Below are 23,899 nucleotides of genomic sequence, written 5' to 3' on the forward strand. Positions count from 1 at the left end.
GGCCATATGAAACACAGGGGAGATGTGCCATCTATAGTGGCCATGGGCAGCACACATGGGGGGCATATCTAACACAGGGGAGATGTGCCATCTATAGAGGCCATGGGCAGCAGCATGGGGGGCATATCTAACACAGGGGAGATGTGCAATCTATAGGGGCCATGGGCAGCACACATGGGGGGCATATCTAACACAGGGGAGATGTGCCATCTATAGTGGCCATGGGCAGCACACATGGGGGCATATCTAACACAGGAGAGATGTGCCATCTATAGTGGCCATGGGCAGCAGCATGGGGGGCATATCTAACACAGGGGAGATGTGCCATCTATAGTGGCCATGGGCAGCACACATGGGGGGCATATCTAACACAGGGGAGATGTGCCATCTATAGTGGCCATGGGCAGCACACATGGGGGGCATATCTAACACAGGGGAGATGTGCCATCTATAGTGGCCATGGGCAGCACACATGGGGGCCATATGAAACACAGGGGAGATGTGCCATCTATAGTGGCCATGGGCAGCACACATGGGGGGCATATCTAACACAGGGGAGATGTGCAATCTATAGGGGCCATGGGCAGCACACATGGGGGGCATATGAAACACAGGGGAGATGTGCCATCTATAGTGGCCATGGGCAGCACACATGGGGGGCATATCTAACACAGGGGAGATGTGCAATCTATAGGGGCCATGGGCAGCACACATGGGGGGCATATCTAACACAGGGGAGATGTGCCATCTATAGAGGCCATGGGCAGCACACATGGGGGGCATATCTAACACAGGGGAGATGTGCCATCTATAGTGGCCATGGGCAGCACACATGGGGGCATATCTAACACAGGAGAGATGTGCCATCTATAGTGGCCATGGGCAGCAGCATGGGGGGCATATCTAACACGGGAGATGTGCCATCTATAGTGGCCATGGGCAGCACACATGGGGGGCATATCTAACACAGGGGAGATGTGCCATCTATAGTGGCCATGGGCAGCACACATGGGGGGCATATCTAACACAGGGGAGATGTGCCATCTATAGTGGCCATGGGCAGCACACATGGGGGCCATATGAAACACAGGGGAGATGTGCCATCTATAGTGGCCATGGGCAGCACACATGGGGGGCATATCTAACACAGGGGAGATGTGCAATCTATAGGGGCCATGGGCAGCACACATGAGGGGCATATCTAACACAGGGGAGATGTGCCATCTATAGTGGCCATGGGCAGCACACATGGGGGGCATATCTAACACAGGGGAGATGTGCCATCTATAGTGGCCATGGGCAGCACACATGGGGGGCATATCTAACACAGGGGAGATGTTCCATCTATAGTGGCCATGGGCAGCACACATGGGGGCATATCTAACACAGGGGAGATGTGCCATCTATAGTGGCCATGGGCAGCACACATGGGGGCATATCTAACACAGGGGAGATGTGCCATCTATAGTGGCCATGGGCAGCACACATGGGGGGCATATCTATCACAGGGGAGATGTGCGATCTATAGTGGCCATGGGCAGCACACATGGGGGCATATCTAACACAGGGGAGATGTGCCATCTATAGTGGCCATGGGCAGCATCATGGGGGGCATATCTAACACAGGGGAGATGTGCCATCTATAGTGGCCATGGGCAGCACACATGGGGGCATATCTAACACAGGGGAGATGTGCCATCTATAGTGGCCATGGGCAGCACACATGGGGGGCATATCTAACACAGGGGAGATGTGCCATCTATAGTGGCCATGGGCAGCACACATGGGGGGCATATCTAACACAGGGGAGATGTGCCATCTATAGTGGCCATGGGCAGCAGCATGGGGGGCATATCTAACACAGGGGAGATGTGCCATCTATAGTGGCCATGGGCAGCACACATGGGGGTATATCTAACACAGGGGAGATGTGCCATCTATAGTGGCCATGGGCAGCACACATGGGGGCATATCTAACACAGGGGAGATGTGCCATCTATAGTGGCCATGGGCAGCAGCATGGGGGGCATATCTAACACAGGGGAGATGTGCCATCTATAGTGGCCATGGGCAGCACACATGGGGGTATATCTAACACAGGGGAGATGTGCCATCTATAGTGGCCATGGGCAGCAGCATGGGGGGCATATCTAACACAGGGGAGATGTGCCATCTATAGTGGCCATGGGCAAAAGCATGGGGGGCATATCTAACACAGGGGAGATGTGCCATCTATAGTGGCCATGGGCAGCACACATGGGGGGCATATCTAACACAGGGGAGATGTGCCATCTATAGTGGCCATGGGCAGCACACATGGGGGCCATATGAAACACAGGGGAGATGTGCCATCTATAGTGGCCATGGGCAGCACACATGGGAGGCATATCTAACACAGGGGAGATGTGCCATCTATAGTGGCCATCAGGGCTGTGGAGTCGGAGTCGGAGCTCATTTTGGTGGAGTCGGAGTCGGAGTCGGTATAAAATGCACCGACTCCGACTCTTAAAATATATAATAAATTGGGGACAGGAGTGCAATGCAGAATGTGCTGAATATTTTACTAAATAATAACATTTAGTATAATGCTTATATTTAAGTGAAAAATTTATTGTAGTACAATGTGAACATCAGACATTTAATTGTTTTTATGATACAATAATCAAGATATTTGGATAGAACATAAAATATTTATTGGAATACAACTTTAGAACACAAAAAACTAATAAATTGTAAATATGTAATATATATATATATATATATATATATATATATATATATATATATATATATATATACAGTGTATATACACACACAAGATATATATGTAATCTACTGTATATTACATAGTGTATTACATATTTACAATTTATTACAGTTTTTTGTGTTCTAAAGTTGTATTCCAATAAATATATTTTATGTTCTATCCAAATATCTTGATTATCGTATCATAAAAATTATTAAATGTCTGATGTTCACATACACATATTCATGTACTACAATAAATTTTTCACCTAACTAAGCAATATATGTAGGAGTCGGAGTCGGAGCCGGAGTCGGAGCCGGAGTCGGTGCAAGAGAATTTGAGGAGTCGGAGTCGGAGTCGAAGGTTTGGCTTACCGACTCCACAGCCCTGGTGGCCATGGGCAGCACACATGGTGGGCATATCTAACACAGGGGAGATGTGCCATCTATAGTGGCCATGGGCAGCACACATGGGGGGCATATCTAACACAGGGGAGATGTGCGATCTATAAGGGCCATGGGCAGCACACATAAGGGGCATATCTAACACAGGGGAGATGTGCCATCTATAGTGGCCATGGGCAGCACACATGGGGGGCATATCTAACACAGGGGAGATGTGCGATCTATAGTGGCCATGGGCAGCACACATGGGGGCATATCTAACACAGGGGAGATGTGCCATCTATAGTGGCCATGGGCAGCAGCATGGGGGGCATATCTAACACAGGGGAGATGTGCCATCTATAGTGGCCATGGGCAGCACACATGGGGGGCATATCTAACACAGGGGAGATGTACCATCTATAGTGGCCATGGGCAGCACACATGGGGGGCATATCTAACACAGGGGAGATGTGCGATCTATAAGGGCCATGGGCAGCACACATAAGGGGCATATCTAACACAGGGGAGTTGTGCCATCTATAGTGGCCATGGGCAGCACACACGGGGGGCATATCTAACACAGGGGAGATGTGCGATCTATAAGGGCCATGGGCAGCACACATGGGGGGCATATCTAACACAGGGGAGATGTGCGATCTATAAGGGCCATGGGCAGCACACATGGGGGGCATATCTAACACAGGGGAGATGTGCCATCTATAGGGGCCATGGGCAGCACACATGGGGGGCATATCTAACACAGGGGAGATGTGCGATCTATAAGGGCCATGGGCAGCACACATGGGGGGCATATCTAACACAGGGGAGATGTGCCATCTATAGTGGCCATGGACAGCACACATGGGGGGCATATCAAACACAGGGGAGATGTGCCATCTATAGTGGCCATGGGCAGCACACATGGGGGGCATATCAAACACAGGGGAGGTGTACCATCTATAGGGGCCATGGGCAGCACAGGGGGACGTGTCCCAGCACAATGGGGCTATATTCAATATAAGGGGGCCATATCCAGATTAAGGGGGGCTAATTTTAGGATGGGGGGCTATGAGGGACATATACCCTATATGATTTGTTAGACGGACACTGGCATTATAAGATGGACCCCATTTAACATTAAAAAAAAAAAATCTCTTTTCCTTCACCAAATTTGGGGGTGCGTCTTATAATCAGGTGCGTCTTATAAAGCGAAAAATATGGTATATATATACACATATGCATACACACAGTATATATTATTATGTACATTAAGAGTTTTCTTGTTCATCTTGCTTGTGTTGTAATTTCGTGCGTGGTTTGTCCAAAATTCATATGTGATAGTTAAAAATAGAAGCGTGTTTGAATCAGGGCATAAGAATAAAACAAAGTCATTAGATTTTCAAAAAATTTTCATAAACCCAAATTTTGCATACCTGTGTAATATATGGCAGGTTTATTTTTTCCTTTCATCACTCCCTTTCTGCTCCTGGTTTTCGCTGCGTTAATTTCAATCCCTTTGCGGCTTGGTAGACTTTTTTTTTTTCTTATATTTAGACCCAAATTAAAATTCTGCTACGACGAATTGCTTTCATTGTGTACATTGTTCTTTGCAATCCCTCCCTGTTTAGGATAATGTAGGATCCATAAAAGTAATCATTACATTTGAAGAAAAAAAAGAAACAAGACACGAGAAGGAAGTTAAATTGGTTTTATTTCCCCCTCATTTCCCCCGATACTTAATATACACTTCATAAGATAAATTAAATAAAGAATCCCGCCAATCAGGGTGTAAACACGTGCACACGTATAAATAACAGAAAAAATAAGAACGTCCTACATAAAGCTCATTCACGACAGGCCGTAACCCCATAATTGTATTGTAAAACTCTAAGTACCAAAAATCATCATCTTCAAACCCGCAGCCGTAGACCCGCACCATCCAATGACTTCAACGCAAGATTGAGGCAGAACATGGGGTCTCCTCTTTTTCCTCCTCCTCCTAAAAATAGTGCCTCTCTATTCCATTGGGTCTGGGATTGCAGCTTTGCCCCATTTATTAGAGAAGAACAGTTTTTGAGAGGAGGTTGAAGGGGGCAACTTCTTGGAGAACCCCTTGAAAAATCAATTTTTGAAGTTGGACATGGTTTGAAAGAATCAGGGTGAAGTTCAGACAGAATAGCAATCATCAAAGGAGTATCCCGACTTACAATAATTATCACCCGGGCAATAAAAAGAGCATAATTGTTAAATAGGTGAGGGGTCTAGTTGCAGGATTTATGGCCGTGACTTTCCCACAGCCATGAGAAGTTGAATAGAGTGGGTAGTCACACATGCCACACTAAACTGTATTTAAAGGGAACGGTCATCACATGGAAGTAGTGCTACGGATCTATAGGTGCATCTTCCCTGATCAAAATGATACCGTTTTTGTTTAGATCCGATGTGCCAGTCATGAGAAATTCTTAGCAGAAATCATATAGAATTTGGCAGGAAGTAGTGCATTGGGGTGTGTCCATCTACTTGGACTACTTCCTGTAAATGCGTTAACACGCCCCATAATTTGCATACGGCTTCTATCGTAGATTTCTCGTGGCTGGAACATCGGATCTAAACAAGAAAGTTATCGTTTTAATGGGCAGACAAGCACCAATACTACCGTACCACTTCCTATGTAAACACTTGTTGCAGGTTCCCGTTAAAGTTTGCGGCGCTGAACAACACAGCTAAAAACTACATCACTCCCATGGAGAACAGCAGGGTGTATGCACGACCGACTCCTTCTTACAACTGCTACTGTCTGTGGTCTTTCAGCCATTGGCCTATCATCCTGGTGATTGGTGAGGTTCCCAATATAGGTACGTTGTCAATGTCGGAAGCCAAACAAGGGTGAACTTCCTTGGCGGCACTTGCATGCCGATACCCTGGGCACCACTGGCGATTACAAGGTCCCCATGATGTCTTAATCATTAGTCCTAAAGCAGTGTCATGATACAACAGAGGCCTTGTAAATTTAACCACCCAGGACGCCGAGAAGATTACATGGCCATGGTCAGGATGAAGCAGAGTACCAACGTGGATGCCAGACGAGGGATATGCTAATCTTTTCTGGTCATCTTTAGCGATGGTCTAATAATAATCATCATCTATCCATTGGGTTAATGATATTTTTGTTAATTGGAATACCCTTATAAAATCGGACAATTGAAATTCTGACAGTCCGCACAGGACCAGACTTCAAAGACCCCATAGGTCTCATTATTGGCAGATTAAAGGGCTTGGAAAAGATTAGAAAAACATTGCAGCTTCCTTAAAAACAAAAATAAGCCTGGACAATCCCTTTAAAAAAAAAAAAAATAAAAAAAATTGACTGTAGTAAAAGCCACAAGACTACAATTTGAAAATGTCCTAAAAGCATATTTAATGCTACGTCTACACATTGCAAATTGCTGCCGCGAAAGTGCAATAATAATGCTGCCCGGAGTGTACACGGCCTAAATGGGAGAAAATGAATAAAAAAAAAAATAAATTTGTTTTAAATAAATAAAAAAATGACTTTAAAATATATACATCTCATCTCTATTCTGCTAGTCAGCCCATAATATACATCTATACACACTCACAGTCGCTTAAACATCAAATCAATGCCCAGAGAAGGAAAGGACACCCCGAAATACCAAAAAAATAATAAAAAAAAGAACCCCTGCATTGTGTGATACAAATCTTTAGGAAAGTCTCAGTGATCTACAATTCCTGATGATGGGCAGACCCTGGGACCAGACATGATGGCATGAGAGGATCGGAGCAAGGGGCATTTATGCCACTCCGAAGGTGTACGCCACTTATGTCCGATAGATAAGAGACCCCCGATGTGCGCTCTCGTGGAACGGAGGGGTGGCCGCACATTGCATCCAGAACACAGCCTGTGTTATACTCCAGAGCTGCACTCAAATTAGAGTAGGAACCTATATGTAGGCAATGAACCAGCAAGGAACGACGAGAAATTTGAGTCCTTAAACCTGCAGAATTGTGCATACAGCTCTGGAGTAAAAAAAAAAAAAAGGAAATACAATGAGACAAATGAGCTATCCCGGAGAAAGAAATCTGTCTATGTAGTGCTATGTATTGTTGTGAACTGTTTGTCTGGATTTGTTTGACCCCGCTATGTCAAACAGGTGGTGTCCACAAGAAAAGTAACTCTTGAGAGCTGCAAAAACCACCCCGCAAAATTAATGTATCTTTGAAGCACTCTGCTTTGTATGTGGATCTGTTGTATATGTGGGTCGTACGTGTTTTGTGCTGCTGGGTTAGGAGCAATACATGATATACAGGTTCACAAAGCATATATACACAACCCCCCTTTCTTATAAATTACAAATCTAGCATACCTAATAGGAGAAAATAAACAAAACAGCTTTATAGGTTCGGCTCTTCGCCCCCTCCCCGTAGAGGCCCGCTCCCTCTCTGTCGCCTTACCGTGGAGGTTCACTCACTCTCTGTCCTCTCCCAGCGGAAGTCCGCTCCATTTCCTTTCCAGCGTAGGTCAGTTCTGTATCCGCCCCCTCCCCGCGGAGGTTAGCTCAACCTCTTCCCTACTTATGGAAGTTAGCTACACCTCTTCCTCACAGAGGTCAGCTTCATCTCTTCCCTCCACGCGGAGGTCAGCTCAACCTCTCCCCTCCACGCGGAGGTCAGCTCAACCTATTCCCTCCACGCGGAGGTCAGCTCAACCTATTCCCTCCACGCGGAGGTCAGCTCAACCTCTTCCCCTCCACGCGGAGGTCAGCTCAACCTCTTCCCCTCCACGCGGAGGTCAGCTCAACCTCTTCCCTCCACGCGGAGGTCAGCTCAACCTCTTCCCTCCACGCGGAGGTCAGCTCAACCTCTTCCCTCCACGCGGAGGTCAGCTCAACCTCTTCCCTCCATGCGGAGCAACCTCTTCCCTCCACGCGGAGCAACCTCTTGCCTCCACGCGGAGGTCAGCTCCACCTCTTCACAGCTTCAGTGGTAAGTAAGCTTTCACCCCCAACATCTATAGCAAATCCAAAAAAGCAAAGGGACTTAACCCCACCCCAGCGGTCTCCCCCTGTATAGAAACATGTAAACGGAAGGTATTCTTATTAAATAAGAAAAAAAAAAAAAAGTTTCTTCTGTACAGTGTTTTTCCTCCTTCACTCTCCTATATCCATAAGTATCCTGTTTTCTATAGCTTAGCGGTCTGCTTTTGAGAAACCCCTACTTCCCGCACGTCCGAGGTCGTAGTTTTGCAACAGCACGGACAGTGATTGCAGGCTGCTCCTGCACAAGACGTGGTCCGTGTGTTCTCCGACGCTGCGTGACATTAGGTAGGCACGTTTCTTGGAGTCTTTGTGACAGTCTAGGCCCGCTGTCCGGCTAATGTTGGACAGCGGCTAAAAACAGGAGTATAAAAAAGAAGCTGGCGATGCAGAGTAACCTCTTGGTAAGCGCCGACATGTCCTTCGGAACGGCGATCTGCGCCAGGTCGTTGGTTATGTGCGAGATTTCATGCGCCACGCACACGAATATGAACGTGCTAATGATGATGTTCAGCATGGGGTTCCCAGGGATGAGGACCAGGATCCCCTTTGTGTCGGCCGCCAGCCAAATGTGATACTGACAGATGAATAACTGGAAGATAAAATTAAGAGGTGTTAGATAATAAGGAGGGAATTAAGTACCCAAAATTCTTTTTGTTCAGGACGGATACACTGGATGAAGTATATGGAGTAATGCTCAGTGCTGGGCTGGACAGGAAGTAGCTCTGCAGGGGCGTGACGAGCATTTGGCCATGTCCCACCCCCTCGGGACTTGAAGAAGGCCACAATGGTTTTGACTTATTTTTTAAAAAAAGGGAAAATGACCCAATATCAAATGTCTAAGTAGGAAAAGAATAAAATAATAATATTTATTCATTAATATAGCGCTATTAATTCCATAATCTTTACATACATTGGCAACACTGTCCCCATTGAGGCTCACAATCTAGAGTCCCTACCAGTATGTTCTGGTGTGTGGGAGGAAACCGGAGAACCCGGAGGAAACCCACGCAAACACGGGGAGAACATACAACCTCCCTAGGGATGGTGTCCTTGGTGGGACTTGAACCCAGGACCTCAGCGCTGCAAGACTGCAGTGCTAACCACTGAGCCACCGTGCTGCAGAATGTGAACCTTTAGGATTAGCAAATAATTTGAAGGTGAAATTAGAGTCTGGTGTTTTCAATCAATGGGATGACAATCCAATGTGAATGGGCGACCAGTTTTATTTAAAGAATAAGGAGCTATCAAAGTCTGATCCTCACAAGACATATTTGTGGAAGTATATCATGGCACGGATAAAGGAGATTTCTAAACGAGAGTAAAAGAAAAGTTGTTCATGCTCATCAGGCTGGAAACTCTTCTAAAACCATCTCTGAAGATTTTTAGTCTCCACCAATCCAGAATCAGAGTGCATACAAATGAAAAAGATTGAAGAACATTAAAAGCCTCCAACGGAAAAATCGACCAACAAAGATCACTCCAAGAGCAAGGCGTATAATATTATATGAGGTCACAAAGGGACCCAAGGTAACCTCTAAGCAACTAAAGGCCTTTCTTCACATTAGCTAATATTTATGTTCATGATTGAGACAATCTTTTGTGGACGGAGGAGACCCAAATAGAGCTTTTTTTTTTTTTTGGTTAAATGAGAAGAGTTGTGTTCGGAGAAAGAAAAACCATAATAAACTAAAATCAGAAAGGTCAGAAAGGCGACAAACTTACCTCCAAAGAAATTCTGCCAAACCAGGCAAAGAAGGAGCTGTACACGGAGCGGGCGTACCCGGGAATGTTCCTGATGAGGACGAAAGCTAAAATCTGCACAAGAGAAAGAGGTCAGGTCATTTTTGTGGGTAAATGTAAGACTTATCAGTCCTGCTTGGTTTTCTATGCACTGTCTGCTTCCTGCTTCCTATACACCCACAGTTAACCCGTACAAATAAAGATGCAGTGTAAAGCATGGAGGACCAATAGAAATGCCTCTTTTTTAGATCTCAGAGACCAAACTGACGGGACAGAAATGTTATATGCTCTCACGGAAGTGATCACGATCTGTCTGTGACACATTATGGACGTATCCCACCACCCAAAGACATGAGAACAGTCAGTACCTGCACAACGGAAATGGACGGGTGCATCTCGTTGCATTCGGTCTTGTTTTTACAACTGCTGGCCCATATGGAATAGGTCTGAGGAAAGAAGGAGGACAGTGGTTATATCCTTACCACAAACACTCACATTACAAAGGACCCCCCTAACGATGAAAGCAGGACACGGATAAAATAAAAAGCAATGGCGGAGTTGTTTGGGGTTGTTTTTTTTTTTTACAAGCCTGGGAGGGAATTTTACAGCCCTAAATTGTTTTGTAAAAATGATTTATTGGGTCAGTATGATTATAGAGATACTATATATATAGGTTAGTGGAACCTCGGTTTACGAGTAACTTGGTGTGCGAGTATTTCGCTATACGAGCAAAGCTTGCTGTAAATTTGTAACTCGGTTTACGAGCAATCTTTGCTGTACGAGCAAATACTCACCGCACACACTTCCGGTTCCGTACCTTCACCCTGCTCTGACCCACTCTTGCAGTCTTGCACAAACACACACATATTATGCTCACCTTACCTTCCATTCCCTCGCCGGCCTCCTGGTTCTTGTAGTCCGCTGGTACAGTATGTGTATCGGGTAACCATCGTGACGATGGAGGAACTTCAGCTGTGAGCTGCTTCTCAAAGGCAGCGCGCTGACCAATCAGAGGCAAGCGGCTCCTGCGTATGACGTCTGCTGCTGAAGCGCTGAAAGCAGAAGCTCCGCCATCGGTCGCGATGGTTAACCGATACACATCCTGTACCTGTGGACTACAAGATCCAGGAGGCCGGCGATGGAACGGAGGGTGTGTGTTTGTACGTGTGTGGTTGGGACATTCAACAAGTTGTGGAACGAATTGTCTGAGCTTCCACTATTTCCTATGGGAAATCTTGCTTTGCTGCACGAATAACTTTGTTTACAAGCACACTCCCAGAACGGATTGTTCTTGTAAACCAAGGTTCTACTGTGTGTATATATTATATATATATATATATATATATATATATATATATATATATATATATTATATATATTATATATTATATATATATATATATATTATATATATTTTTATATATATATATATATATATATATAATTTTTTTTTCTTTCTAATCTCTTTAACGGTACGTGCCCACAATGAGTTTTCCTTGCGTCCTTAACACTGCATATTTTTGCAAAGTCAAAAACATATTGTTTTACAGCACAAAAAAAAAAAATTATAGGATTAATAGAAATCTCCCGACTCAGCTTCTTTTGTTATGCTGCGTAAACTGACCTGTGGACTGTTTTTCCAATCCGCAGCATGTCAATTTCTTTTGCAGATACGCTGAGTTTTCTGTGCGGAATTTCCCCATTGACTTGCATTGGATGCGGAAAATTTGCAGGTAAAAAAAAAAACAAACCCAACAAAAACGCCCAGGCGTTTTTGGTGCGTTTACACGGCAGAAAGGCATAAAAAAAAAAGCATGTAATCCGCACCTAATGATGTCAATACCAGGAAGATTAAAAAAAAAGAGAATTTTGTTACTTACCGTAAATTCTTTTTCTTATAGTTCCGTATTGGGAGACCCAGACCATGGGTGTTTGGTTTCTACCTCCGGAGGACACACAAAGTACTACACTTAAAAGTGTAGCTCCTCCCCCTGAGCTTATACACCCCCTGGTGAGCAGACCCAGCCAGTTTAGTGCAAAAGCTGAAGGAGAATAGCCACCCACAAGTAGAACAGAGCAAAAGCCGGAACAACCGGAGACTCTGTCCACGACAACAGCCGGTGATAACACGTGGAACAAGAAAATTGCCAACAGGCAACAGGGAGGGTGCTGGGTCTCCCAATACGGAACTATAAGAAAAAGAATTTACGGTAAGTAAACAAAATTCTCTTTTTCTTTATCATTCCTATGGGAGACCCAGACCATGGGACGTTCCAAAGCAGTCCCTGGGTGGGAAATAAACCGAAAAAAGGGAAGAAGTAGGCAGAACCTAACTTCACAAATGGGTGACAGCCGCCTGAAGGATGCGTCTGCCCAAGCTCGCATCTGCCGAAGCATGAGCATGCACTTGGTAGTGCTTCGAGAAGGTATGCAGGCTAGTCCAAGTGGCAGCCTGACAGACTTGTTGAGCCGTAGCCTGGTGCCTGAAAGCCCAAGAGGCACCGACAGCTCTGGTCGAGTGTGCCTTGATCCCCGGCGGGGGAGGCACCTGAGAACTATGGTAGGCGTCCGAAATGGTCAATCTAATCCAACGGGCCAAGGTTGGCTTAGAAGCAGAGAGGCCCTTGCGCCAACCTGTGGTTAGCACAAAAAGAGAAGTGCACCGCCTAAGAGCAGCGGTGCGAGACACATAGATCCGGAGCGCACGCACCAGATCCAGAGTATGCAGCGCTTTCTCAAAGCGATGAACAGGAGCCGGACAAAAGGAAGGTAGGGTAATGTCCTGGTTAAGGTGGAAAGGGGAGACCACCTTAGGAAGAAAATCCGGAGTCGGACGGAGAACCACCTTGTCTTGATGAAAAACTAAAAAAGGTGACTCCGAAGAGAGCGCGGCCAAATCAGAGACTCTCCTGAGGGAAGTTATGGCCATCAGAAAAACCACTTTCTGTGAAAGACGATGCAAAGAGACCTCCCTAAGAGGCTCAAAGGGGGGTTTCTGCAAAACCGTGAGAACTAAATTAAGGTCCCAGGGATCCAAGGGCCGCCGGTAAGGCGGAATGATGTGCAACGCGCCTTGCATGAAGGTGCGGACCTGAGCCAGCCGAGCGAGATGCTGCTGGAACAGAACTGACAGAGCTGAGACTTGTCCCTTGAGAGAGTTGAGGGACAGTCCTAGCTGCAGACCGGACTGTAAAAAAGACAGAAGGGTCGGCAAGGAGAATGGCCAAGGAGGATGGTCAGTAGAGCGACACCAGGACAGGAAAATTTTCCAAGTCCTGTGATAGATCTTAGCGGAGGAAGACTTATGGGCCCGAGTCATAGTGGAGATGACTTCAGGAGGGATACCAGAAGTCGTCAAGATCCAGGACTCAAGAGCCACGCCGTCAATTTGAGAGCCGCAGAATTCAGGCGGAAAAACGGACCTTGTGAGAGTAGGTCTGGACGGTCCGGGAGATGCCACGGCATCTCTACGGACAGATGGAGCAGGTCTGGATACCAAGCTCGCCTGGGCCAGTCCGGTGCAATGAGGATGACTCGACAGCCCTCCGTTCGGATCTTGCGCAGAACTCTGGGCAAGAGAGCTAGAGGGGGAGACACGTAGGACAGACGAAACTGGGACCAGTCTTGAACCAGTGCGTCCGCGGCGAATGCCTGAGGGTCGTGGGAGTGAGCCACGTAAACGGGAACCTTGTTGTTGTGACGGGATGCCATTAGGTCCACGTCCGGAGTGCCCCATTTGCGGCAGATTGACTGAAACACTGCCGGGTGCAGGGACCACTCGCCACCGTCCACGGTTTGACGGCTGAGATAATCTGCCTCCCAGTTTTCCATGCCTGGGATGTGGACTGCTGATATGGTGGACTTGGAGTCCTCCGCCCATTGAAGGACGCGTTGTACTTCCAACATCGCCAGGCGGCTGCGTGTCCCGCCTTGGTGATTGATGTAGGCAACCGCTGTCGCGTTGTCTGACTGGACTCGAATGTGCCTGCCCGCCAACAGGTGGTGAAAAGCTAGGAGAGCTAGAAGCACGGCTCTGGTTTCCAGCACATTGATTGAAAAGGCTGACTCGGACGGAGTCCAAGTGCCCTGCGCTCTGTGGTGGAGATATACCGCTCCCCAGCCGGATAGACTGGCATCCGTGGTGAGAATCACCCAGGACGGGGCCAGGAAGGAGCGCCACTGGGACAGGGAGAGGGGCCGAAGCCACCACTGAAGAGAGCTCCTGGTTTGTGGCGACAGAGCCACTAACCTGTGTAAGGAGGAAGGCCGCTTGTCCCAACAGCGGAGAATGTTCAGCTGTAGGGGGCACAGATGGAACTGGGCAAAGGGAACAGCCTCCATGGACGCCACCATTTGACCCAGCACCTGCATCAGACGCCTGAGGGTATAACGGCGGGGCCTCAGCAGAGAGCGCACCGCCAGATGGAGGGACTGCTGTTTGACTAAGGGCAACTTCACAAGTGCCGTCAAGGTCTCGAACTGCATCCCTAGGTACGTGAGACTCTGGGTCGGAGTCAGAGTGGATTTGGGCAGATTGACCAGCCACCCGAATTGAGCTAGGGTGGAGAGAGTGAGCGAGACACTCCGCTGACAGTCTGCGCTGGATGAAGCCTTGACTAGAAGGTCGTCCAGGTAAGGAATCACTGCCAACCCCTGGAGGTGCAGAACTGCAATCACTGCTGCCATGACCTTGGTGAATACCCGAGGGGCCGTGGACAACCCGAAGGGGAGAGCCACGAATTGGAAGTGATCTTCTCCTACTGCAAAACGTAGCCAACGCTGGTGTGACACTGCAATTGGCACATGCAGATAGGCATCTCTGATGTCGATGGATGCCAGGAAATCCCCTTGGGACATAGAGGCAATGACTGATCGCAGAGACTCCATGCGAAAGCGCCGCACCTGAACATGCTTGTCGAGAAGCTTCAGATCCAGGATGAGCCGGAAGGTACAGTCCTTTTTGGGAACTAGGAAGAGATTTGAGTAGAAACCTCTGAACCGTTCCCGAGCGGGAACTGGTACAATTACTCCATTGGCCTGTAAGGCTGCCACGGCCTGTGAGAAGGCGGTGGCCATGGAGCAGGGGGGAGTTGAGAGAAAAAACCTGTTTGGCGGACTGGAAGAGAATTCTATCTTGTAGCCGTGGGAGATGATATCTCTCACCCACTAATCGGAGACGTGTTGAAACCAAGCGTCGCCAAAGTGGGAGAGCCTGCCACCGACTAAGGACGTTGCTGGAGCGGGCAGATAATCACGAGGAGGCTGCCTTAGTGGCAGCAGCTCCTGCGGTCTTCTGTGGACGCGCTTTTGTGCGCCAGTTGGATTTCTGGTCCTTGGCTGAGTTAGCGGACGAGGCTGAGCGCTTAGAGGACGACCAGTTGGAGGAACGAAAGGAGCGAAACCTCGACTGATTCCTACCCTGGACAGGTTTCCTGGCTTTAGTTTGAGGCATGGAAGTACTCTTCCCGCCAGTAGCTTCCTTAATAATTTCATCCAGCTGTTCTCCGAACAGCCGGGACCCAGCAAAAGGGAGCCCAGCAAGGTACTTCTTTGAGGAAGCATCTGCCTTCCACTCTCGAAGCCACAAGATTCTGCGGATAGCGAGGGAATTAGCCGAAGCCACCGCAGTGCGGTGAGAAGCCTCCAGCATGGCAGACATGGCATAGGATGAAAAGGCCGAAGCTTGGGAAGTTAAGGCATCCATTTCGGGCATAGATTCCCAGGTGAGGGAATGCATCTCCTCTAGAGAAGCAGAGATGGCCTTGAGAGCCCACACTGCTGCAAAAGTCGGAGAAAACGCGGCCCCTGCCGCTTCATACACGGATTTGGCCAGAAGGTCAACCTGGCGGTCAGTGGGATCCTTAAGGGAAGTGCCATCAGCCACCGACACAACGGTCCGGGCTGAGAGTCTAGACACCGGAGGGGGTCCACCTTTGGTGAGTGAGCCCACTCCTTGACCACCTCAGGTGGAAAGGGAAAACGGTCATCAGAACCACGCTTTGGGAAGCGCTTGTCAGGACAGGCCCTGGGCTTGGTCACAGCGGCCTGAAAACTGGAGTGGTTAAAGAACACACTCTTTGCTCTCTTAGGCAAGGTAAACTGGTGCTTTTCTGCCAGAGAGGGTTGCTCCTCTGATACTGGCGGATTGAGATCCAGTACAGAATAAATAGAAGCAATCAAGTCACTAAGATCTGAGTCACTTTCGGACAGATCAATGGGACACATGGAGTTAGCCTCCGAGCCCCCTGTAAAGGCATCCTCCTCATCCAGCGAGTCAGCGTCTGAATCAGAGCCGCGGGACGAGGAAGGAGAGGGAACCCTGCGTCTCTTCTTAGGAGGACGGGGTCTGGGCCCTGATGATGAATCCTCTGTGAGCTCCGGTCCTGAGAGACCCCTAGCAGCGGAGGCACCCTGTGAAGGGGGCTGATGCATATTCATCAGAGTCCTGGACAGAAGTCCCATGGACTCAGCAAAAGACTGGGAGATAGACCTAGAAAAGGATTCTACCCAAGCCGGGGGTTCAGCCACAGGAGCAGGAGCAGCCTGAGAAACCACTGGGGGTGAGACTCCAGGCTGTGGCACCGCCAAGTTAGAGCAGGCATCACAATGTGGGAAGGTGCTCGGTTCGGGCAGCAGGAGCTTACATGCAGCGCATACAGCATAAAGCTTTGGGGCCTTGCTCCTTGTGTGAGACATGCTGCTGGAGTGGGGGCTCTGCCAGAGAATGAACCCCAGAGGGTATATACAGAGGTCCACAACCGGAGACCGGTTGTGGCTTACCAGACCGCTGGAGCGGTGTTGTGTGCCCTCCAGATCCCGAAGCCCGGACCCCCAAGCACAGCACCTCAGCAGAGATGCTGCAGACCAGTGCTGCAATGACTGATCGCAGAGAGAACGCTGAGAAAATGGCCGCCGGAGCGAAGAGAGGGGGCGGGACTTGCTTGAGGAGCGGGATCTGGAGGACCATAGAGACCTACAGGGGAGGGGACACACACTGCAGTGGGGAGTGTCCCTCCCCTGTATAGAACGGCCGCCGGGAGGAGCCGAGCCTGTCCCTCTGCATGAGTGACATGCGAGGGCAGTGAAACAGAAACTAGGCCTCCGGCGAAGCCGGGGCCTAAATTTGAGCGGCGCGGCCGATGCACAGGCACCATCGGCGCGGTTCTCAGGCGACAGCTAGAGAACCCGCCGGAAATGTCAGTGAACACAATAAGCACACTCTACCCCAACAATAAAGTACAGGGACCCCGAAATATAAACGTCTCAGGTACTTAGCTGCTGAGACGCAGGGCCAAGTCCCTGGGGATGAGTGCTCTGGTCCAGCAGGGTCCTGAAGGGCTGCGGATGGAGACCGGTCTCCTGCCAAGCATGGAGACCGTGCTGGCTCCCACTTCAAGCCAGAGCCCAGGAGGGATGGTGAAGGAGCACGGCATGTAAGGCTCCAGCCTTGGAATCAACCTTACAACACCGCCGACACAGTGGGGTGAGAAGGGACATGCCGGGGGTCCAGACGTGGACCCCACTCTTCAATCTCGTTCCAAAAGGAAAAAATCATATGAGAATGCATGTGTGGATGTATGCCTCCTGAACACAAAGCGATAAACTGGCTGGGTCTGCTCACCAGGGGGTGTATAAGCTCAGGGGGAGGAGCTACACTTTTAAGTGTAGTACTTTCTGTGTCCTCCGGAGGTAGAAGCTAAACACCCATGGTCTGGGTCTCCCAAAGGAATGATAAAGAAACAGTTATTTAAATATTTAAAGGGAACCTGTCAGCAGAAATTTCGCAATAAACCTAAAAGATTCCCCCTCTGCAGCTCCTGGGCTGCATTCTGGAAAGGTTCCTGTTGCTATTCTGCCCCCTTTGAGACCTAAATAAATACTTTATAAAGTCTTACCTTTTGGTATGCAAATGTTTTTTATGGTCACGGGGTGGGCTGTCTTGCGTCCGTTATTCGCCCTCCTACTGCTGTACGTCATCCCCCATTGCTCATTTCCATATCATACCTGAGGACGCCGCCCATTGCTCCCGAGGTCTCGCGTATGCCCAGTGGCACTATCGTGGGACAGCACTGTGTAAAGCGTGACTGCTGGTGAGTTGATTGCGCAGGTGCAAGATTATGGGCAGCGCTGTGATTGTCATCAACAGCGTCATCCAAGTACCCGCCCATAATCTCGTGCCCGCGGTAATAGGTGACGTGGATGATATGGCCAGCGCTAGCGTATAACAGTGGAGGCAGAGGGAAAAGCGCGGGCACGACATTATGGGCGGGTACTTGGATGACGCTGCTGATGACAATCACAGCGCCGCCCATAATCTCGCGCCTGCGCAATCAACTCACCAGCAGTCACGCTTTACACAGTGCTGTCCCGCGATAGTGCCACTGGGCATGCGCGAGACGTCGGGAGCACTGGGTGGCGTCCTCAGGTATAGAAATGAGCAATGGGGGACGGCGTAAAGCGGCAGGAGGGGGAATAACGGACACAAGACAGCCCACCCCCGTGACCATAAAAAAAGATTTCCATACAAAAAGGTAAGACTTTATAAAGTATTTATTTAGGTCTCAAAGGGGGCACAATAGCAAGAGGAACCTTTCTAGAATGCAGCCCAGGAGCTGCAGAGGGGGAATCTTTTAGGTTTATTATGAAATTTCTGGTGACAGGTTCCCTTTAAAGGATGACACAACGAACAGAAGTAAAAAATGCAACGTAAAAATGCAATTAAAAAAAAAAGAAAAGAAAAAAAAAAAAGATGGTGCTGAAATTCTGCAGTGTCAAAAACTCAATGGATACTGATCGTGGGAACATAGCTTTAGTGTTTTACTATATGAGACTAATGTATGCAGCAGTAGGTTTTTGTTGTTTTTTTTTTTAAATGGGTGATTTAATATGTGTATCCATAGACACATCACTGTCCTAGTCAAAAGTTTTAGGCAGGTAAAGAAAAGAACATGCTGCAAAGTAACAATGGTTTTAAACAATAATAAAAAAAAGTGTTAAGAGTTAATTTTATCAAATATCGAAATGCAAACTGAATGGACAAAAGAGAAATCTAAATCCCATCTAGATTTGATGGTCGCCCTTCATCAGTTCTGCTAGTTACACTTGTCACTTGCAGAAAGTGAGGAATTTTGGAGGATTAAAGTCAGGTGTCTCAGAATCCAATTATATCAAACAGGAGATAATGATCATTTTCATATGTAGGTTGTAACAGTCATTAACTGAAACAGAAACAGTTGTGTAGGAGGCGTAAAACTGGGTGAGGATCATATAAACTCTGCTACAAAGGATGTGGAAACGTTTCACTGGTCATATACTGTCGCAAAACTGAGCACAGCAACAATACACAAGGTAGTTATAGTTATACTTCATCAGACAGGTGTCTCCCAGGCAGAGATTTTACAGGAGACTGGGGTTTAGAGATGTGCTATTCAAGCGCTTTTGGACAAACACCAAGAAATGGGTAACGTTGAGGATCATATGCACAGTGGTCGGTCAATCAAACTTAGTGCAGATGAAAGAACATCATGATTACTTTCTTTCGAAATTAGAAGACGTGCAGCAGTGCCATCAGCTCAGAACTGGCAGCGAAGAGTGGAATTGGCTGCACCCATCTACTGTTCCTTATCAAATACATTTAAGTTTGTGAGTGAAAAGTGAGATGTGAAAAAGTTCATGGGATATGAAGTCACTGTGGGTAATCAGTAGTTGTTTAATAAGAGTGTCCTATTCACAGGATGTGTCTTAATTAGACCTTCTCTAGTATTCCAGCACAAACTATTTACTTAAAAAGAAGGGAATTTTGTTACTTACCGTAAATTCCTTTTCTTCTAGCTCCTATTGGGAGACCCAGACGATTGGGTGTATAGCACTGCCTCCGGAGGCCACACAAAGCATTACACTAAAAAGTGTAAGGCCCCTCCCCTTCTGGCTATACACCCCCAGTGGGATCACTGGCTCACCAGTTTTAGTGCAAAAGCAAGAAGGAGGAAAGCCAAGAACTGGTTTAAACAAATTCACTCCGAAGTAACATCGGAGAACTGAAAACCATTCAACATGAACAACATGTGTACCCGAAAAACAACCAAAAATCCCGAAGGACAACAGGGCGGGTGCTGGGTCTCCCAATAGGAGCTAGAAGAAAAGGAATTTACGGTAAGTAACAAAATTCCCTTCTTCTTCGGCGCTCCATTGGGAGACCCAGACGATTGGGACGTCCAAAAGCTGTCCCTGGGTGGGTAAAGAAATACCTCATGTTAGAGCTGCAAAGACAGCCCTCCCCTACGGGGAGGCAACTGCCGCCTGCAGGACTCTTCTACCTAGGCTGGCGTCCGCCGAAGCATAGGTATGCACCTGATAATGTTTGGTGAAAGTGTGCAGACTCGACCAGGTAGCTGCCTGGCACACCTGTTGAGCCGTAGCCTGGTGCCGTAATGCCCAGGACGCACCCACGGCTCTGGTAGAATGGGCCTTCAGCCCTGATGGAACCGGAAGCCCAGCAGAACGGTAGGCTTCAAGAATTGGTTCTTTGATCCATCGAGCCAGGGTGGCTTTGGAAGCCTGCGACCCTTTGCGCTTACCAGCGACAAGGACAAAGAGTGCATCCGAGCGGCGCAGGGGCGCCGTGCGGGAAATGTAGATTCTGAGTGCTCTCACCAGATCCAACAAATGTAAATCCTTTTCATACCGATGAACTGCATGCGGATAAAAGGAAGGCAAGGAGATATCCTGATTAAGATGAAAAGAGGATACCACCTTAGGGAGAAACTCCTGAATGGGACGCAGCACTACCTTGTCCTGGTGGAACACCAGGAAAGGAGCTTTGGATGACAGCGCTGCTAGTTCAGACACTCTCCGAAGAGACGTGACCGCTACCAGAAAGGCCACTTTCTGTGAGAGTCGAGAAAGTGACACATCCCTCAGAGGCTCGAAGGGCGGCTTCTGGAGAGTAACAAGGACCTTGTTTAGATCCCACGGATCTAACGGCCGCCTGTACGGAGGTACGATATGACAAACCCCCTGCAGGAACGTGCGCACCTGAGAAAGTCGTGCTAGACGCTTCTGAAAAAACACGGATAGTGCCGAGACTTGCCCTTTAAGGGAGCCGAGCGACAAGCCCTTTTCCAACCCAGATTGCAGGAAGGAAAGAAAGACAGGTAACGCGAATGGCCAGGGAGATACTCCTTGTGCAGAGCACCAGGATAAGAAAATCTTCCACGTTCTGTGGTAGATCTTAGCAGAAGTGGACTTCCTAGCCTGTCTCATGGTGGCAACGACCCCTTGGGATAATCCTGAAGACGCTAGGATCCAGGACTCAATGGCCACAGTCAGGTTCAGGGCCGCAGAATTCCGATGGAAAAACGGCCCTTGGGACAGTAAGTCTGGACGGTCTGGTAGTGCCCACGGTTGTCCGACCGTGAGATGCCACAGATCCGGGTACCACGACCTCCTCGGCCAGTCTGGGGCGACTAGTATGACGCGGCCGCAATCGGATCTGATCTTGCGTAACACTCTGGGCAAGAGTGCCAGAGGTGGAAACACATAAGGGAGCCGGAACTGCGACCAATCTTGCACTAAGGCGTCTGCCGCCAGAGCTCTTTGATCGCGAGACCGCGCTATGAAGGTCGGGACCTTGTTGTTGTGCCGAGACGCCATTAGGTCGACGTCCGGCACCCCCCAGCGGCGGCAGATTTCCTGAAACACGTCCGGGTGAAGGGACCATTCCCCTGCGTCCATGCCCTGGCGACTGAGGAAGTCTGCTTCCCAGTTTTCTACGCCCGGGATGTGAACTGCTGATATGGTGGAAGCTCTTTCCTCTACCCACATGAGAATTCGCCTGACTTCCTGGAAGGCTTGCCGACTGCGTGTCCCTCCTTGGTGGTTGATGTATGCCACCGCTGTGGAGTTGTCCGACTGAATTCGGATCTGCTTTCCTTCCAGCCACTGCTGGAAGGCTAATAGGGCAAGATACACTGCCCTGATTTCCAGAACATTGATCTGAAGGGTGGACTCCTGCTGAGTCCACGTCCCTTGAGCCCTGTGGTGGAGAAAAACTGCTCCCCACCCTGACAGACTCGCGTCTGTCGTGACCACTGCCCAGGATGGGGGCAGGAATGATCTTCCCTGCGTTAATGAGGTGGGAAGGAGCCACCATAGCAGAGAATCCTTGGCCGTCTGAGAAAGGGAGACTTTCCTGTCTAGGGAAGTTGTCTTCCCGTCCCACTGGCGGAGAATGTCCCATTGAAGTGGACGCAGATGAAACTGCGCGAACGGGACTGCCTCCATTGCTGCCACCATCTTCCCTAGGAAGTGCATGAGGCGCCTTAAGGGGTGCGACTGACCCTGAAGGAGAGACTGCACCCCTGTCCGTAGAGACCGCTGCTTGTCCAGCGGAAGCTTCACTATCGCTGAGAGAGTATGAAACTCCATGCCAAGATACGTTAGTGATTGAGTCGGTGCCAGGTTTGACTTTGAAAAGTTGATGATCCACCCGAAAGTCTGGAGAGTCTCCAGCGCAACATTCAGGCTGTGTTGGCATGCCTCTTGAGAGGGTGCTTTGACAAGTAGATCGTCTAAGTAAGGGATCACCGAATGACCTTGAGAATGCAAGACTGCTACCACTGCCGCCATGACCTTGGTGAAAACCCGTGGGGCTGTCGCCAGACCAAATGGCAGAGCTACGAACTGGAGATGGTCGTCTCCTATCACGAAACGTAGGAAACGTTGGTGCTCTGTAGCAATCGGCACGTGGAGATAAGCATCTTTGATGTCTATTGATGCAAGGAAATCTCCTTGAGACATTGAGGCAATGACAGAGCGGAGGGATTCCATCTGGAACCGCCTGGCGTTCACATGCTTGTTGAGCAGCTTTAGGTCCAGAACAGGACGGAACGAGCCGTCCTTTTTTTGGAACCACGAAGAGATTGGAGTAAAAACCTTGCCCTTGTTCCTGCAGAGGAACAGGGATCACCACTCCTTCTGCTTTTAGTGAGCACACCGCCTGCAGAAGGGCATCTGCTCGGTCGGGATGTGGGGAGGTTCTGAAGAACCGAGGCGGAGGACGAGAACTGAATTCTATCCTGTACCCGTGAGACAAAATGTCTGCTACCCACCGGTCTTTGACCTGTGGCAGCCATATGTCGCAAAAGCGGGAGAGCCTGCCACCGACCGAGGATGCGGAGGGCTGAGGCCGAAAGTCATGAGGCAGCCGCCTTGGAAGCGGTTCCTCCGGTTGCTTTCTTGGGGCGTGACTGAGCCCGCCAGGAATCTGAGCTCCTTTGCTCCTTCTGAGTCCCTTTGGACGAGGAGAAATGGGTCTTGCTGGAGCCTCGAAAGGACCGAAACCTCGACTGCCACTTCCTCTGTTGAGGTTTGCTTGATCTGGGCTGGGGTAAGGAGGAGTCTATACCCTTGGATTGCTTAATGATTTCAGCCAATTGTTCACCAAACAGTCTATCTACAGATAGCGGCAAGCTGGTTAAACATTTTTTGGAAGCAGAATCCGCTTTCCATTCCTTTAACCACAAGGCTCTGCGCAAGACAACAGAGTTGGCAGACGCAATTGAGGTACGGCTTGTAGAGTCCAGGACAGCGTTGATAGCGTAAGTCGCAAACGCAGACATTTGCGAGGTTAGGGACGCTACTCGCGGCACTGCTGGACATATGATAGAGTCCACCTGTGCCAGGCCAGCTGAAATAGCTTGGAGTGCCCACACGGCCGCGAATGCTGGAGCAAACGACGCGCCAATAGCTTCATAGACAGACTTTAACCAAAGGTCCATCTGTCTGTCATTGGCATCTTTAAGTGAAGCCCCATCTTCCACTGCAACTATGGATCTAGCTGCAAGCCTGGAGATTGGGGGATCCACCTTTGGACACTGGTTCCAGCGTTTGACCACGTCAGGGGGAAAGGGATAACGTGTATCCTTAAGACGTTTGGAGAAACGCTTATCTGGGTAGGCATGGTGTTTCTG

The 23,899-nt window shown here is 48.8% G+C and overlaps 1 protein-coding gene across 2 annotated transcripts in view; it reads right to left on the reverse strand.

Moving 5' to 3' along the window:
• Positions 1-4,826: 4,826 nt before the first annotated feature.
• The window catches only part of CASD1 (CAS1 domain sialic acid O acetyltransferase 1), a 139,947-nt gene continuing 120,874 nt past the window's right edge, over positions 4,827-23,899 (reverse strand). For both annotated transcript variants that reach the window (XM_075315665.1, XM_075315666.1), the window contains exons 17-19: positions 10,298-10,375; positions 9,912-10,004; positions 4,827-8,778 (exon numbers count right to left, since the gene is read on the reverse strand). In XM_075315665.1, coding sequence (XP_075171780.1) covers positions 8,524-8,778; positions 9,912-10,004; positions 10,298-10,375 — 426 coding nt within the window. In that variant the 3' untranslated portion in view covers positions 4,827-8,523. The remainder of the gene's footprint in view (positions 8,779-9,911; positions 10,005-10,297; positions 10,376-23,899) is intronic.

This window comes from Anomaloglossus baeobatrachus, chromosome 6, assembly GCF_048569485.1.
Source record: "Anomaloglossus baeobatrachus isolate aAnoBae1 chromosome 6, aAnoBae1.hap1, whole genome shotgun sequence".
Taxonomy (NCBI): domain Eukaryota; kingdom Metazoa; phylum Chordata; class Amphibia; order Anura; family Aromobatidae; genus Anomaloglossus; species Anomaloglossus baeobatrachus.